At 43.0% G+C, this 19,071-nt stretch overlaps 1 protein-coding gene across 2 annotated transcripts in view; it reads left to right on the forward strand.

Annotated features, from left to right (window-relative positions):
• The window catches only part of exoc6b (exocyst complex component 6B), a 120,928-nt gene that overhangs the window by 30,755 nt on the left and 71,102 nt on the right, over positions 1-19,071 (forward strand). For both annotated transcript variants that reach the window (XM_070548086.1, XM_070548087.1), the window contains exons 7-13: positions 6,514-6,690; positions 9,706-9,774; positions 14,500-14,583; positions 15,023-15,069; positions 16,362-16,482; positions 16,791-16,862; positions 18,567-18,664. In XM_070548086.1, the coding sequence (XP_070404187.1) occupies positions 6,514-6,690; positions 9,706-9,774; positions 14,500-14,583; positions 15,023-15,069; positions 16,362-16,482; positions 16,791-16,862; positions 18,567-18,664 (668 nt within the window). The remainder of the gene's footprint in view (positions 1-6,513; positions 6,691-9,705; positions 9,775-14,499; positions 14,584-15,022; positions 15,070-16,361; positions 16,483-16,790; positions 16,863-18,566; positions 18,665-19,071) is intronic.

Here is a 19,071-nt window from a genome sequence, read left to right on the forward strand (position 1 = left end):
GAGGGGAAACGAGGAGCGTTTAGGTACAAACATTCAGGAGGATGGAGAAGTGTCAGGAGTTTTTAAACACAAAGTACCCACCAGATCAGAGTAGAGTTAAAACTAGAATACATTTTTTTTTTACGATAAAGCTGAATCAACACAAAGGTCCAAAGTTGTTTGGCTGACAGATTTAGGCACAGTTAGCTTCAAAGTATTTTAAAAAGCGGAAGACGACTATCATAGCACCAAAATTCATAGCGCCCAGTAAACCCAAGTAAGTTATGCAGGAGTATGCAGCTACCGATCGATGCAGAGAACAATAATACGATGGAAAATGACCAGGCAAGATGAGGCAGCTTTATTTATACGACACATTTCATACACAGAGGCAGTTCACTGTGCTTTCCATTAGCGAGAAGAGCATGAAAATTAAAATCAACGTGACCGCACAATAACATGCACACAAAGTAGATTTAAGGATAAAAACCAAAAGTTAAATTAGGTTGGATTAGCCTAAAAATGAAACAGAACTATAATACACTTGAAGAGAAATCCGTACGGATGAAAACGAGTTCTAAATAGTAAAATAAATTAGAGAAAATGCCAGTTTTCCTCAAGTTTTAGTCCAACCCCATTGTTGTCTGTGATGTAAATGGTAAATGTATTTGTATAGCACCTTCTAGGATTCCACCCATTCACACACACATGCACACACTGGTGATGATGAGCTATGATGCAGCCACAGCTGCTCTGGGGGGCGCACTGACAGAGGCGAGGCTGCCCAGCTCTGACGCCGCCAGTCCCTCCGACCACCAGCGCCCCAACCCTAACCAGCAGGCAAGCTTGGTTAGAGCCTGCCGTACACGAGAGCAACCTGAGCCAACGGCCTCGAATGACCGTTTGCTCAGCAGACGCCTCGCTGTGTGCGCCTGATTTTCAGAGTTTTCCGCCTCACGAGAGGCTGAGGTGAATATCTGACCGGTTTGGTATTTTCTGCCTCACGGGGGGGACTTGCAATGTGCGCACTACGTGAGCTGCTGGCCAATCAAAGTGTGTTCTCCGCTCACATGACCCCAAGATGGCAGCACCCTGTCTGCGTGTCTTTGACTTTTCGTTAACTCAAACATGTAATTTTGGTCTGGATTAACATAAATATATGTAGCGTTTACCTACAGGAGTGGTTCTCAGTCCTGGGCCTGGAGGGGCCGGTATCCAGCCTGTTTTAGTGGTTTCTCTGCTCCAACACACCTGATTCAGTGGTTACATCTCCTGTGCTGCAGCTCATCAGGCTCTGCAGAAACCTGTTAATCACCTGCTGATAGAAATCAGGTGTGTTGAAGCAGAAGTAAAACAAAAACCTGCTGGATACCGGCCCTCCAGGCCTGGAATCGAATACCCCTGACCGGCCGTGTCGGCCAGCTGAATTTGTGCAGGTAGACGATTTGTGAAAATGTTCTCTTTTTGTTTGACTACAACCCTTTGTTCTGTGTTCCTACTTTTTCATAACCAACCGTCTCAGACGGGGTTTCTTGGATCTTTGTCATCAAAGTACCCAGAGTAGGGTCCCCAAGGAATGAGCAGCAGGACGGGTAAAAACACTACAAAGATGCATCAGAGAGGAAGGAACACGAGAACAATAAACATGTTCTAATGTCCCTGTCAGGTCCCCTTACCGTTTCTTATGTCGCGTTGCATTTTCACCTTTCCTAGATTCTGTCACTTTCTCTTTTTCTGCTCTCTCCATTTCATTTACTTTCAGTTTCTCGCCCCTCCGCTTTCTTCGTTCTTGTGCGTTCGGCAAAGGACGAGTCCAAAGTTTGTTCACACACACACACACACACACACACACACACACACACACACACACACACACACACACACACACACACACACACACACACACACACACACACACACACACACACACACACACACACACACACACACACACACACACACACACACTAATGGGAAACAGATTGCTGGGCCTGTGAAGTGGAAGAAGATTGATTACCTGTATCTAGTTACAGAGCTCACACACGTGCGTGTGTGCGTGCGTGCGCGCGTGTGTGTGTGTGTGTGTGTGTGTGGTGGAGGGCTCATGCTGGGTCGGTGTATTGAACCATCAGAAGGGGAATGAAACCGGACGGTTATGGGTTGTTGTGGGTCCGCTCCACAGCTCGTTGCTGTCCCTGCATCCTCCCTGTCTGGAGGAGGTCCATCACCCCGTGATCTGTAGGGATTTTCCTCCCAGCTGATCCCAAACCAGCATCATTTGGGCCTGTATCAGATCCATCTGGTTGACCCTCTTTAGCCAGGGTTTTGGTAACCTTTAAGATGTTCTCAGGGTTCGAAGGCGAGGTCAAACAAATGGGACATGTTCATGCAGAACATCAAGGACTAGTTTTAAGCAGAAAGCACATGAGAAGATCTACATTCGTCCTCATGGACATCTCCATCTAGTCTACAAAAGCAAAGCCACGTTACCTTGTGTACAGGTACACCACCATGTTGGAACCAGGGTCTTATGAGTCTGGTGATGGGGCCGGAAGCCTGGCCTACTCTGTGATAACAACAGATAATTAAACGGATATTCATATATTAACATTTAAAATGAACCCTGCCTCGTAAATACAAAAACCGAAATCTCCCGTGTGGACCACTCTTGGCTAGCTTTTGCCAGTAACGATACACCAGACCCATCCTTTAAATGTGAGAAAATGACTAATTTGAACACATTTTGAATATTGTTCAAATTTGGACAGCCTCGCCACTTTGCTGTGATGTCATCAACCTTGAATGAACCCGGATTGGGACCATTGTCCCATTCATTTACACTAGGAGGGCAGGGCATAAAAGCTTTTACAAAACAATCGTTATACGTTTCTTGACACAATCGGATGTCTTGTGAATGTAAAGTTTAGCTCAGTGGTATCCAAGTTTTTTTTAGGTGTGGATCAAAAACATCAAGTTGAAGGTCCTTGTTGTCCTCAACAATAGCCATTGAGCGGTCGATCAGCAGAGATGATCACACGAGTGTTCCTCATCTCTAAACCTGGGTGTCAAAACCTGCTGTAGCTCATAAGAGGGCAGCGCAGCATATCAGAACTGTTGGTGTCAATTTGTTTTTTTTCTGCTTGATTTATCCACCAAGACTTAGTTTCTGAGGGGGTCCAACCCCCCCAGTGTTGGGTTAGATGTTCAGTTAAGTATTAACTTATTTTTTTAAAGTCCTGCTGTGTCTCCGTATCCATCCTCTCACCTCCTCCCATCTCGGCGCTTCTGCCACGGTATTGTTTCTTCTCTTTTGCGCAACAGATGACGCACATTCCTGCACTTGTGTTTCAAGACCTCAGCGAATGCCTTCCCCAAAGAAAAGGGTTCTCGAAGCAGCAGAACCAGGTTTTGTGCATTTGGGTTGAATGAGGGGTCGGGTGAGTGCGTGCTTCTTTCACACACCTGCAGAAGAATGCAGGAGCTAAGTGAAATGGCCGAGTGGATCTTCTTGACGTAGACGGTGACGTTTTCTGACTGGACCTCCAGAGAGATGCTTTCTGTGGCAACTGCTCTCATCTCTCTAGGGTCCTTTCATGGTTGCTGTTGCGTCTGACGTCGTTACCACTTTTCTGAAGTTTTTCATTAATTCTCCTTTTGGTTCAATCAAAGTTTTGAGTTTTTAGGTTAGAAAAACCGATAAAACACCTTTTATATCGATTTCTGTCTAAAGAGAGGTCGCAGCGTTGAACATTTCTGCCCTCGTTCCTTTGACCTTCATAGCAGGAGGATAAGAATTTCCACAGATTTCTTTGCACTTATTGTCTGAGATGACTCATTTACCTTCTAATGGTGTGAGTGGGCATCAGATCAAAGATGGCATTGTGTTCTCAGAGTGTGTTCTTCCGGGTTTCTGCCTATCCAGCCTCGCACGCACAACAGTTTTTCTCATTATCGCCGTCAAATCGAGATTCTTGGACTCCCTGACGCATTTCTTCAACGTCCCACGTGGCCGATTTCACGGCACGTTGTTGGCAGTGCGCTGGCGCCGACGAGCGAAGGAAGCCTCCGTGTCGATTTTTCAAAAGAAGCAGAGTCCGATGTGGGTGTGGATGGAAAGATGCTCGTTGGGCTTCCCCTCCATTAGAAGGTTTTCCCACAGAAATAAGGGGATGTAGACCTGCCGTGGGAATCCACTTCAAAACACCTTTCTAAAAAAACAAAACGCTTCAAAATAACATGGTATTCTAAGGTTTGAATGACTCTGGACAAGATTCTGTTTTTACTTTGTTTTGGAGACATTCTCCAACCATCACTTCCTGTTTTATTTGTATTTTTAGATATTCTGGTACAGCAGCAGCTTAGAGGAAGTCCAATGTATCATTTCCTGTTAAGGTCTTCACTGTAGATCCAAAAAACAAAGCTTTGTCTTATCGTCCTATTTATAATTAGAAATCACCGTTGAGCTCTGAAGGATCTTTGAGTAATTATTTATTTCCAAAACGGTTTGTTGATGGTTTGTGTTGAATCACTGGAGTCCAGGATTAAAGAGGGTAGTCACACCAAACACGTTTCTAGAATCGTCCGCAGCAGGAGGAACATAAAACTCTCCTAAAGCTGGAATATTCATTTTGTGTTTTCAAAACTTGTTTTTTTTTATTCAAACATGAAAACTGTCAGTTGTTTAAAATAGAAATGTAGATGTAGTAAAATCAGAGGAACTTATGGTGTTGACTCATGTGTATCCTCCTGCTTCAACCATATCTGTTTTTATCATTTTCTGTTTTTCTGGAATTTAAAAGTACAAAGAGTAAGAACAACATTGAAAAGGATGTCTATTTCAATAGCGGGCGTTAAATTCTGGAATGAGTTAACAGAAGAAATAAAGGACAGTAGTAATGTAAACCAGTTTAAAATAAAACTCAAAAAAGAAATGTTAAATAAGTATAAGAATGAAGAAAATGCAATTAACCCAGGACAGCATGCAAACTGATGTTTAATCTATTCTACAAATTAGAAAATCTAAATATAGTTCTAGTTGAACATGAGAATTTTATTTATTTATTATTATTGTTATTTTTTTTTTGTGTTTTTTTTGAAGGCATTGTAAATGTTTTGTTGTTTAAATTTTGATGATGAGGATGTAAACCTGAGGGGGTGGGGCTAAATAAGTATACACTTCTCCCTACTCCTTTTCAAACAATTGCGTGGAATGATTTTATGAAATGTTGGTGAATGTATGTTTGAAATAAAGTGAACTGAACTGAACCTGAACTTGTAAATGAATAGAAACATTTAGTATAATATTCAAATAAATACATGTAAAATTAAAGCTATATTTTCAAATAAAATATATCGTGTATAATTTAATGTTGTTTAATTTTTAGAGCATTTTTAATGCATAAGATTATTTAGGTAGAACTGCTGTATCCTACATCTCCTTAAACTGCGTCTCTGAGTTGATTATAATTAAAAATTAAGAGGGTCATATATTTGTTTCTCCTTAACCATTTTACCATTTCTAGTCTTTAAAATGAAGATTTAAACATTTGGCTGCCATTGGCTTCTTACTTATGGTTGTTTAAAGATTATTGATGATTACAATCTCAAAGGGGGTTTAAAAAATGTACTGAAAAGTTTATAAAGCTTCTGGCTCCCAGGGTCTCTCTTGTGGTGTTACTCTAAACTAAAGCTCACCGGAGACGAGAGGACAATCTGACAGCTGAGGTGTGCCTAAGGTGACAATAAAATGAAAACAAAGTAAATATTCCTAGTTTTGACGTTCATTTTCGCGTGATGCTAGCTGAAATATTCACATTTTCTTCCACTTTTGTGTCTAACGATCAAAGGTCAGTGTTCCCCTACATAGGCTCAAACTGCATCGCCATGGCAACAAGATCACCCCCCCACTGCTCTTACAGTAGACTTGAAACGTTCCACGAGCACCACACTAGTCGGGAAGACCAATCAGGCACATTTTAAAAGGTTTCACGTAGATATTAGAGATCATATTAACTGTTTTTTGGTCCTCAGTCTTGGATGTAATTTGAATCGGTTGCCTTTTGACCCCTTATCCTTCCTGCTCCTTCTGGGTTCTTTCCTGTCCTCTTGTTGCTCTGATGTTTAGTGTAGGTGTGGCAGCAACAACATGTCCTCAAAACAGGTTTCCTCAAAGAACCTCTGAGGGACGCGGTTGTTGTCTGAAAGCTGGTGCTGGTTTTTGAATCCAGGGCGTTGAAGCTGAGCAGATGTTGTTCAGCTCCAGTGGTCTGAGTGCAGACGGTGCATCATTGTTATCAGGTAACATCTGGTTTTGGTGTCAGAGCCTCAGACTCTCTGAAGTAGAGCCAACGGCTCCCACCTCTTCCTCTGGGTAACTTGAAAAGGGTTCTGGGAAATGTAGGAAATAACTGGAATAGACACAAACAATGCAGGTCAGCCAGGAGGAGGAGGGGCCCCTCCTCGAGGCAAAAATATGAAGCTCCTCCATCAGCAAGATTTGACCTTTGTGACCCGCTGATGCGTGTTTCTGTTCAGGCCCAGCTCCAGCGCTCACTGGACAGCTCCGTCACCATGCAGCCACGAGCTCTGATTGGCCGACGCGGCAGGAAGATGGCGGCCGCGGTGGGAGCGGAGAGCGGCAGGCAGGGGGGCATCCCCATGTTCAAACAGAACTCTGGGATTCTGGATGTGGAGGATGAAGAGGAGGATGATGTGAGGCCATCACACACACACGCATGCGCGCACACACACTCACGGTTGACATTACCCATGTCTGATCTCTGATTCGGCTTCCCAGATGTTTTTATTTATTAATGATCGACTTTCCTTCGATCTTTACATTATAAGAGCAGCTCGACGTGTGGAAACAGACGGAAGGTGTTCAGATGTCTGTAGCTTAAATCACCACCTACAGCTGGTCAGTGGAGCAGCGCTGGGGTAAAAATAGGAGAAAAACCTTTATTTCATTAATGACTCTCGTAGGTTGCTGCTGCACTGATTGTAAACTTTAAACCCACAGTTTTGTATTTCTAGTATTTGAATGTAAACAAAAACAATCCTTGACGAATGATCAGCACTCAAACGGGATTACTGGAGTGAGGACGTTAATGATTCCTAAATGGACGGAGCATATTTGGGGCCTGAACTCTGCGAGTCATCCCTCCCAGGATTCTTTTGTTGTTGCCACTCGAGGAAGAGCCGAAGCACAAAGAGGTTAAGGAGAATGGAGGTGAACTCGTCAACCCGAGCTGCCGCTCACCGCTCTCGTCCCTCTGGCTTATTGATGTCCTGTAAAACTTGACTCAACCGCCGTCTTCAGCTGACCTTGGTCAGAACAAAGGCCTGACCTCGCGTTCTGCAGGGTTACGACCATGTTGGCGCCTGCCAGAAATGCCAACCATCAGCGTTCCGCCGCCTCGTGTCACCCCGTGTCTTTCTTCTTCTTTGAATTTTCCGTCACTGCCACGCTTTTTTTCTTTCTTTCCTGGCATCAAATCCATTTATTTTCTTGTTTTTCTTTTATTCTTCTTTTCATTTTTATCCTTTTTAACACGCCACTGCCTTTCCATTCCTACAATTTAGTTTTTAATGGAGTTTTTTACACTTTGGAGCAAACTTTAGATTACAGGAGCTTTTATATTTATGACATTGTTTTAAGTAATTGTTCTTTAAAATGTTTTAATGAGGGAGGAGATGACAGTTCTCCTTTGTTGACTCACCGTGATCAGAAAATACCTAAATAAATACATGAAATTCCTCGTGATCTTTTTCTTAATGAAGTGGTAAAAAGAAACTCTAAACCAGGTTATTATTGGAATTTATAAGAAGAGGACAGAAACTTTAAGAAGCTCTTACACCCGTCTGAGTAATGGAGCCAAATGGTAATCAAATTTCTGTTTTATTAAATATTAATCCAATCCACCAAGATTCCCTCTTCTTGTGCTTTTTATTGAGTCAGTGAATGGAAAAAGCTAACTATTAGCCTTTACAGCTACCGACACAGTAAAGCCGTAACGCAGGTGTTCTTACCCGGACCACCAAAGTCGTTTTGTGCAGTTTCTGGCCAGCGGAGGGCTACGGAGTGCTGTCCCAAGTGAAGTTGGTTAAGTGTTTGGCTAAAGAACCACTGAAATCAGTCTGAAAGCATTAGATTAAGGCGTTAAAAACTCTTTAGTGTTGTTTTAACCCACACACCTACCCTCAGTAGAAATGAGTGAGACTCACGTGTTTAAATACACAAATTTAAACCGTAATCGTTAATATTGAAAACAACTGGGTGGTTTTATAGTACTTTTAACTAGAGGTGTGTATAGGGAGCCCAAGTCGTCTCCCTTTCCGGTCTGCTCATGGGTTCCTGGAAGAATGAAAGGACTTTTACACGTCCATGGGGCTAAAAGAGCCGTTTTCTAATCCGCTTTGCCCTAAGGCAAACCCTGGTCTAGACCCTGGATCACACATATGTTGTACTGCAATTTAAATGAAAAGTAACGATGTGTGTACTTGAGGTTTATCAGCTTGTAAAAGTTCATAATTAGCATGACTACAAATCAAACGTCAGGATGTTGCATAAATGACGTCACCACAGGATCTCCTCTCCCCTAGCTTAGCTGCTACGTACCACGTGGCCAGATTTATGGTGGGTCTTTCCTCCTGAAGGAAGGGTTTTAAGTTTGCTAAACTTGCAGCCATTTTCTCAGTTTTTTTCCACGTCTGGTTTAGTGATGTCGCTGTAGTTATGCACATTTGTAGTCCTGCACTTATTTTCACACACAACCTAAAATAAAGTTTCCCCCATTAGAAAATAAGAACATTCTTGGTATCATAATGCATCTTTAAAATTCACGGACATCATATGAAATCCATGGCACATAACAAGCTGAATTAGAAAATAGCGTTTTTAGATCTGTTGACTTACATTCATTTTTTCGCTCTTCTGGGGGGACCCATGGTCCCGAAGTAGATGGGTATGACTTAGGCTCCCTATTGGCGTGAATCTAACCCTACCCTAACCCTATCGAAGTACAGGGGAAATGACACTATGTATTGCAATACTAAGACCTAACGATATTAGCAAGTTTTTTCAGGCAGTATTTTATCGGAAAACTCAGGTCAGATGTTTCCAGACACATCCAGGGCCATGGTGAGATCTTGGGCTGGGTTTATTGCTGCCACCTAGCAGTCAGAGTTGGAATTGCATCACACTAAAGAAACAGTACATGTTTGAATGTAAACTCTCAATAAAAAAATCGATACTCTACTTTGAAAAGTCTGTTCAGTACTATAACATGAAATATTGTTCACTGTATTGATATTTTCTTGCAATATTGTTTCTCGGCTGCGCAGTGGCGCAGTGGTTAGAGCTGTTGCCTTGCAGCGAGAAGGTCCTGGGTTCGCTTCCTGGCCTGGGGTCTTTCTGCATGGAGTTTGCATGTTCTCCCTGTGCATGCGTGGGTTCTCTCCGGGTACTTCGGCTTCCTCCCACAGTCCAAAAACATGACTGTTAGGTTGATTGGTCTGTCTAAATTGTCCTTAGGTGGGAGTGTGTGTGTGTGCATGTGATTGTCCTTTGTGTGTCTGTGTTGCCCTGCGATAGACTGGCTCTCTGTCCAGGGTGTACCCCGCCTGATTGCCCACTGACCACTGGAGATAGGCACCAGCCCCCCCGTGACCCTACATGGACAAAGCGGGTTCAGACATTGGATAGATGGATATTGTTTCTCTGTGCAGGTACCAGGAGCTCAGGAGCTGGTGGACTTTTCCCCTGTTTACCGCTGTCTGCATATCTACACCGTCCTGGTGAGTCTGTCCTCTTTAACCTCCCCGTTTCCTCCCTACAAAAGAAGTCCAGTTACATCACTGTAACCACACCTTCCTGTTTTAGAAACATTTAGTTAAACTTTGTTTGATAAATAATCTACGAAAATGCAGGACATCTTAAATCAAGTGTTGGTTTATTACCATATTTGTAATATTTTGTTGCCAAATCCTGTAAGTTTAAAACGAGATAACTCGTATGGTCATCCTCTGGAGTGTCTTTATCCAATCAGAGGCCTTCGTGGTGATTTGCAGCTGTATTATTGGACTCTATGGGTAAACAGCAGGAGGTTTATGAGCTGAAAGGCCAGCGACGGTGTTCGATGAGGCCTCAGGCTCGAGCCTGGCTTTGCTCCAACCAGGCTGCGTGTCTCATCTCAGTCTGAGCGAAAGCGACGCGGGTGGAGGTGTTGACTGGGTCAGCTGCACACTTTGGGGTCTGTGTGTGTGTTTGTGTGTGTGCAGGCCTGCAGGGGTTGTGACCGGGCCAACACAGCCACAGGGTCGGGTGTTTCTGTTCAGCATGAGTGTGTGTCTGAAGGGGGGGCTCCCTGGCAGGGCAACAGGAAGTGCATGAACTTTGACAGGAAAGAGAAAGCCAACAGGCAGGAGAGAGATGGAAGGAGTGAAAAGGTAAAACTGAGGTTAGAGAAAGGGTAAGAAGGCCAGGTGATGGAGGAGGCAAACATAGACGGGCCTTAAAGAGGTTTAATCTTCCAGCAGATACTCTGGGTGTATTCATGTCTGTGGCAGTTGGCCAAGATGAGCAACATGATGAATGTAATAAGTCCAAAACTGAGTCTCTTAAGCTTAAAATGTTGTCAAGGTAGTGCCTCATCTGCTTTTATTAAGGATTTTTTTAAAAGCACTCTGCTAATAGGCCCAATGTGGGTCAGGAACATCTCCCCCATAACATCACACCATCTCCACATGCTGAATTATCGGTACACGGCAGGATGGATCCATGCTTTCATGTTGGTGACACCAAGTTCTGACCTCACCATCTGAATGTTGCAGCTGAAACTCAAGATTCATCAGACGAGGAAAGGTTTTTCCGGTCTCTTCTGGTTCCGTTTTGGTAATCCTGTGTGAGTGGTACCTTCAGAGGTGCTGTTCTGCTTGCTCTTGGTCGGAACCAGTGGTTTGGGTTACTGTTGAAGTCTGCGTCAGCAGGACCCTTTCAGAGGTTTTGGAGTGAAAATTCCAACACATCAACAAATATTACCTTCTAAGACTGAAACCTTGCTTATTCTTGATTTTGATGCTCATTTTAAAATTTAACTAGATATCTTCACCACTAATGGATGAATAAATGCCTCAAGTTGTTGCCAGGTGATCAGATATGTGGGTTAACAAGCAGCTGAGCAGGGGGTGCTTAATAAAGTGGCATAAATACATCCCGAGACTGAGAACAAAGCCTTGTGGTACACCACTATCACCCTCTTGAAACATTAGATTATTTATTAATGAAACAAACTAAAGAGCTTCTTTAGTCTTATTGTGATCAACATGTATCAGAAGAGGGAGAGGCTAAAATAATAAATACTATGAATAGGGATGCCAGTATCGGTAAAAAGTGAACCGATACCAGGAACAGATACCAAAGCAGTTAACTAGTAATTTCTGTTCATCTAATATTTTAGCTTAGTGATAATTTATTTTAATATATTTTATCTTTTATCTACCTCAGTCTTTTCCTGTTGAAAGCAGAGAAGAAAATAAAACCTGTATTCCAATTCATTGCATTTTTTCGTCTGGTAGAAGTATCGGTAATCGGTAAGTAGTTGGATCCAAGTATCGGTATGGTATCGGTTTGGAAAAAAGTGGTATTGTTGCACCCTTATCTATGAATATAAAGGATTTCTTCTTTGAGCTTTAGATTCAAAGAGGGAAAGATAAGTCTGAAAAGTTAAATGAATTATGGAGGATGTTAATGTAAAGTGGTAAAAGAAATGTGGAAAACATATGAACGATGAGAAAGTGTGGGTCGGGGTGTTAGGCTGGTGGATGTGTAGTAGCAGAGAGTGGATCAGCTGAAGAGCGATAAGGAGGGATCAGAAGGGGAGGAAAGAAGGCGAGGTCACGGAGAGGACAAAAGGGCAAAAACAGGAAAATGAAGGAGAAAACACAACAGAGAAGGATGGAGATTAGAGAAGGGGGTGTCGCTGCTGTGGGGGGTTGGAAAGAAAAAGAGCCAGAGAAGGGAAAGGAGTGTGTTCAGCTTCAGGGAGGCGTTGAAAGGTTTGAACTGGTTACCTCTGAGGTCAGCTTCTCCCTCTCTGATGTTTTATGTGCTCGTTGGTTCCATCGCTGCCTCCATTTATCCTCCTGTTGTCGGACTTTCTGGAGTCGAATCCACACTTGTGTTTGGAGAGAAACGAGCGCGAGAAAGCAGTTCGGTTTGGGCCAGGAGAGCAGAATGTTCTAGAATTTGCTGCTGTTGATGGAAGATCACCAACGGCCACCAGGCTGCTCCTTCACCCTCGTCATCTTCATGCATGACATTGATGTTTTTCCACTTGTCACTGAGCAGCATCAGGGCTGAACAACACACCCTTTTGTTTACGTTCGCTCATGCACCGCATGTTGAGCAATGCGGGCCGAGTTCTGATGGAAGTAAACACGGATCTGAAGCAGTGTGTGTGGTGATCTTCTCTAGGTTAGGCCTGCTGTGTTTGTGTGGCATCGTGCATGTCACTCTTACTCATTGTCACAGTTTCTTCTCTGGGAGTTGAGCACTACAAGATGAAGAGCTCACGCCCGTTTGAAGCCACTCCCATACTGAGTGCATGTTGCTCAGCCGAGGGCCAAACTGGGAATTAAAGAGCAACAACAACATAAGCAGGGCTCAAAAAGTTATCTAGATTTAGACTTGAGGTGCAGGTTTAAACCACATGTTTCATAGTTCAGCAGCCAGAAGTGGAAAACATTACTGTAGGTCTCTTATCTTTTTAAAGGGGATGTATATTACACATTTTAAAGAGCTATAATTGTTCTGTTTATGCAAGCACGTGCGTCAAGTTTTTTGCACAAAGTCCCTCTCATGTGAAACAATGTGAGTGAAGCGAGTTCTGTCCGTGACCGTTTCAGTACCCCCCCCCAGGATGAGTTTTTTTCTGGGCGCCGTCACAACCTGGGATTGGTGGTGTACATGCCTGATATTCTGGTGTGCAAAAATGGAGCCTTGGCTAAAATGTAATTGATATTTCTTTGCCAGAACGGCCTGATGTCTCTACGGTGTTATCTGTAGAATATCTGATGAGTTAAAATGTTGTTTTACTTCTTGTTTAGAAGAAAGTTGTAGATTAAAGACAACAAAAATAGCTACAAATAAATACAACAATAATCTCCAGTAGGTTTTTTTTTTGTTTTTTTGCAAATAGTTTGGAGTTTAGAAGACAGTTCAAGGGTTAATGATGGACGTCATCACACTAAAGTGAATAGATTGTAAAACATACCACTTCACTTGTAATCATGTAAAAATAGTTCTTAAAAGAAAGTTTCTGTCACAGTGATAACGGGTAGTAGTCACTAAGCAGTCATGCTTGCATGCCACAGGGAGGACTTCATGTTATCAGGATGGTTTTAGTTGCTTATCTCTGAGCTCAGCGGTAACATCAGGTCCAACTCTGAGGCCTCACACACACTCTCCCACAACAAACGTAGCGGTCAGAGATAAAGAGCTTATGAGTCATGGAATAAATAGATATGAAGAGGTCGAGCTTAGAAAGATCGTGTGTGTGTGTGTGTGTGTGTGTGTGTGTGTGTGTGTGTGTGTGTGTGTGTGTGTGTGTGTGTGTGTGTGTGTGTGTGTGTGTGTGTGTGTGTGTGTGTGTGTGTAACAGCAAAACTATGGTCCTATGTAATCATAAAACTCTCACACACATACGCGTGCTTTCAGAAATCATGCTGACCTGTTTTGACTCAAAGGGATTGAAGCTAAATGCACATTACCTGCATCTTTTTAAATTGTTGTTTATAAGATTATTTCAATTCAATTCAATTCAAGTTTATTTATATAGCGCCAAATCACGACAAGAGTCGTCTCAAGGCACTTCACATAATAAACATTCCAATTCACAGTTCATTAAGCCAATCAGAAATAATGTTTCCTATATAAGGAACCCAGCAAATTGCATCAAGTCACTGACTAGTGTCAGTGACTATACAGCAATCCTCATACTAAGCAAGCATGCAGCGACAGTGGAGAGGAAAACTCCCTTTTAACAGGAAGAAACCTCCAGAGGATCCTGGCTCAGTATAAGCAGCCATCCTCCACGACTTCACTTGCAGATGATTAACTGATGATTGTCTGCCTTAAAATATTTAGCGTAATAAGAGTTGGAAAACTCTTAACACAGCTTTTTATGGCTTAAAAGCAAAACAAGTAATACTTTAGACCTGCTTTAGTCAAAATTTCAACCATGTTTATGGGTCTGAGCAAGAAACATAGATTCACATTTGAAATAACTAGTAATTTTGTTTTATTTGCCTTTAATTTTGAAGGTTAAATAATGTTGCTTTTCTGTAAAGTGTGCTCAGCTTTAATCAGTGCTGCACTTCTGTGTATTCATGAAATCTAATAATTCCACATAGTTGGTCAAAGTTAACCCTACACACACGTGTTCTTTATTAAGGAATTGTTGTCTTCTATCCGGTGTTCCTAACAGGAAGTAGTTCCTTGGTTAACGTGAGTTTGTGTTTTAGGGTTTGCGTGACGTGTTTGAGAACTACTACAGAAAGCAGAGGAGGAAACAGGCTCGCCTGGTTCTGCAGCCCCACTCTAACATGGTATGACCCCACACTGCCTCTGATTGTCTGCACACGACTAACCTGAATACGCACGCACGCACACACACACACCTTCTGCCTGACTCACACACACACTCATTAACATGAACTAAAAAAAATAACCAGAAGGATTATCTTATTTCTGATATCATGTAAAGCTTTGGGATTCTTAAAAGAAATCTGGATTAAACATCCGTTCTAGATTTTAGTAGTTTTGATGATAAATATTTGCTTTTTTAAATAACAGCTTTACGTATTTATATCTAGTGAGGAGTGTTTCGACCTTTTCCATTAAAGAACCTGCAGATTCATTTACCATTCTTTTATTATGCTTTTTTATACTTATAAAGTATGCTTATGGATATGAATGTGTAGGTATGTGTGTGTGTATGTGTATATATATATATACATATGTATATATGTGTTTTTGTCTTTCTAGCATGAAACCCTTGAGGGGTACAGGCGGTACTTCAATCAGATCATCGGGTAAGTCCAGCCTTTGTTAGTTCTCTCCTTTTTAAAGTATTTCTTGTTTTTCTTCGTTAGATTCAGATGAAATAAAATGTAACTAATGTGGAGACCGAATGTGTCGTAGCAACACGACAAGCCTCAGGGCTTCAGGATGTTTTAAATAAAAACATTAGAGAGGTGTTAGGATGGAGGGATTTTAATGGGCCATCCTTGGTTTTAATACTTTTACCCTTCTCTTCATCCATCCAACCATCCATTCATGGCAGGTTTTTATGGAATTATCTGCAACTCGATTCCAAGGAATTTAGCAAACTTTTAGCGACACTTCATTAAACTTTCTCCTGAGTGGTTTTAGAGAATTTGGTTATTTTCCTTTCCAACTGTTTGCTCCACCCTTTTTTCTCCTTCCCGTTTCTACTTTTCACATTTATGCTTACCCATCACGCCATCTTTTTTTTCAGTGTATTACAAACGCGCGCACACACACACACACACACGTTGGGTCTAATATCCTGTTGATGGTGATGAGTGATTGGAGGGTGTGTGGAGAATATTGACTTGTTCTTGGTTTTCTGTCTGCTGGTTCGATATACTTGGCTACAAGGACACACGCACGCACACACACACACACACGCACACACACACAGGTTTATGGAAAGGCTCTTCGTATTTACACAAAGTACATTAACTCACTCGCTGCCAGCCATTTCCTGATCAGTAAAGCCCTTCGCTGCCAGCGTTTATCAGCGTTTTCACTGTTTTTTAAGAGTCACAGAACGTTGCGCTCTATTATGATGTCAACGACAAAACAAAGAGTAGACTAATCCGCGCGTTTTGAGCGTTATCCGTTCTTTCATAATCCGGTGTTGAATTGTGATCGGCAGAAGCTTTTCCGGCTCCCATGCCCGAGAGCCGGCATCCAGCATGTTTTAGTTGTTTCCCTACTCCCAACACACTTGATTCACCTGTTCATCAGCTCATCGGGCTCTGCAGCAGCCTGTTAATCACCTCCTGATTAAAATCGGGTGTGCTGAATCAGGGAAAACAACTGAACCGTGCTGGATAAAGGCCCTCAGGGACGGGAGCACAAAGCTGCTCACTTGTTTGAGTTCAGAGAATTTTTTTTCTTTTGATTAATTAGAATTTGTATCTTTGGGGTCTTAATCCAAGAAAAAAAGCTTGTCTCGTCATCCATATTGTTGTTTGGAGGATAAACATGAAACTTTATCATCTCCTTTTGAACTCTTTATCAAATAAAAAAAGATGTTCTTTCATTAATCTCTTGGTGTCTTTGCCCCTCCTTCCAGCTTCTTTGTTGTTGAGGACCACGTCCTTCACACCACACAGGGTTTGGTCAACAGAGCCTATGTGGAGGAGCTTTGGGAGTTGGCGCTGTCCAAAATCATCGCTGCTCTGAGGACACACTCTGTAAGAGAATAAAAGACAAACTAAGTAACGACCAAGGTCCTGTCCCATTTTACTGTTCGCCCAATCCACTTAACGCCATCTTATCTCCAAGTACTGGTCCAGACAGAGCAGGACAGCCACACAGCAAAGATCAGGGCATTATTTACTTATTTCAAACAGCTTTTGTAACATTAACATCACTTGTTACGTCAGAGATGCATCAGAGGGAAGGACCAACCCTAACCCTTGGGGTAACGTTTGGGAGTGTCTGTGTTCATAAAACAACTAAACACCACATTTGTTTGATTTACTATTTAAATTCTTTGCAGTCATACTGTGATGACCCTGACTTGGTGCTGGATCTGAAGAACCTCATTGTCCTGTTTGCGGACACACTGCAGGTATGTTTGGTTCATCCCTAACAAGGACCCTTGCTGTCGTACTCCTGGTTGGGTATCGGGCTTCTGGAGAACCGTGAATCTCTCTCTAAGCCTGTTTTGCTGTTTTCAGCGTCAGCAGCAGCCAGTTTCCACAAGGATTTTCTTCTTAACTGGACCGTTTAGAAACAGAAGTTGATCATCTGTGTTTATGCTCCACTGTGCATAAGAACAGTGCTGGATGGACTGAGTGTGATGGATGAGGAGATAAAGAGATGGAGAGGGATGTGTGTACAGACCGGATGGTAGACGGACTCCAGACAAACGAGGCACATGGAACAATGAGAACTGAAGAATGGGTGGTCTGATGCCCACAAGTCATTCATGTGAAGTGATGAGGAGTAGCAGAATCCATGAATTCATGTTTTTATTGGCTTCGGAGAGTCTAATTTTTGGGCTGTTTTAGGTCTGTAATGTTCCTCAGGTCCAGGTTTTTCTTCTCCTGTTAGCCAAAGGAACACAAATTACAGACGAAACACTAAAATGTAATTTACTTAAAGCTCTTCTACAAATGTTGTAGGTTTAAAGCCTGGTTTATGCTTCTCCGTCAGCTCCGCAAGGGACAGACACGCACGCATTGACGGAAGCGTTTTGCTCTTTTACTTCTCCGTCTCCTGGAGAGTGTTGCAAAGCAATTGCCCGGCAGGACCACAGAGGGCGTAGCGCTGTTCTGTGGTATCCTGTCATGCATCGGTCCAAGATAGTGTGTTTATATTGTGTTTTTTTGTGTACGGAGACTTTTAACACGGACATATTTGTCTCTCATTCTCCCACCGCTTCATGCGCTCCCCACCTCAAAACCCACGTTTCCTGTCATTTCCGTCCACAAATAAAACGCGTGCTGCGCATCTTTTCACTCCTCCAGTCACGGAGAATCAAACGTTCATATATTTAGAGTTTTTTCGCGAGGTTTTCTTCAAGCTTCTCCGTGTCTGCCTCTAGTTAAACTCGGCTCTCTTTGCAATGGCGGTGCTGTAAACAGCGGCGTCCTGACCAATCACAAGCTTGCGTAATCCGTTTCATTCGACGGATGTTTAAAAAAGTGGGCTCGACTCCGTACGTACTTGCGTGCCTGCTGGAGCCCTACGCAAGGACGGATAATGGCGCTGCGCGTCTCCGCACTGACGCAGACGGAGAAGCATAAATCAGGCTTTAGAGTTAAAATGTGCATCATCCGCAATCAAATGGATCATTAAACAGTTTGATTGTGTTGGCTAGTGAAACAAACTTGTAAGTCCACAAATATTAGTCCTTCGGCTGTAGATTGTCCTTTAGTCTCACCGTGTAAACGTGAAACAAGAAGTAAAGTTCAGACATAATACGGTGTCGAAACGTTAGCTTCTGTTATCTGCACCCGTTTGAGTTCTCCAGCTCTCCGGCTTCTCATAGAGTTATTCCATATTTGAGACACCGATCCCAATGTCTTATTTAATGTTGTTCTGATGTGTTGGGTTTTGGATTCTGGTTGATCTTCATCAGTTATTCATGAGTGGATAACTGTTGGGAACACAGCGTAGTGGTAATCTGGCTAAAACATTATGTTACACCTGTTTGTGTTGAAAGATCTGGTGACAGCTGGTGGCACGTGGCAGAATCTGTGTGATTAGTGATAGTCCTCAGAAATGTTTCAGTAAAGGTTTGTTGTTGTTTGCTGGTCGTCCTCTGCAGGGCTATGGCTTCCCCGTGTCTCAGCTGTTCGACATGCTGCTGGAGATGAGGGAGCAGTATGGAGAGATCCTGCTGAAGAGATGGAACATCACCTTCAGGTAGTGACCCCAAAGAGCCCGCTCCACTGTACTGACCCACCCGCCGGGGTCGTGAGGTCACACGGTCAACCGGCACCTTCAGGACTCGTAAACGCGTTCTCACACAGCGGAGTGTGTTGGTAGGAAACACCCTCAGCCTCCATTGAAGTTTTACGAGCTGCTGGAGGGAGGAAGTGTTTTAAAACGGCTTCCGGAACATTTTCTGCCTCTCAGGGTGGGTCGGACCCTTAAGAGCCCCGGTGAATGTGTGTTTGGGCATAACATGCCATTGTTTGTCCTGTGACACCAGAGGGACTCAGAGCAGTGGGAACGGACACACACACACACACACGCACACACACGCACACGCACACACACGCACGCACGCACGCACATGGCTTTTCTCCTTCCTCACACACACACACTTG

The sequence above is a fragment of the Nothobranchius furzeri genome, chromosome 2, assembly GCF_043380555.1.
Source record: "Nothobranchius furzeri strain GRZ-AD chromosome 2, NfurGRZ-RIMD1, whole genome shotgun sequence".
NCBI classification, from domain to species: domain Eukaryota; kingdom Metazoa; phylum Chordata; class Actinopteri; order Cyprinodontiformes; family Nothobranchiidae; genus Nothobranchius; species Nothobranchius furzeri.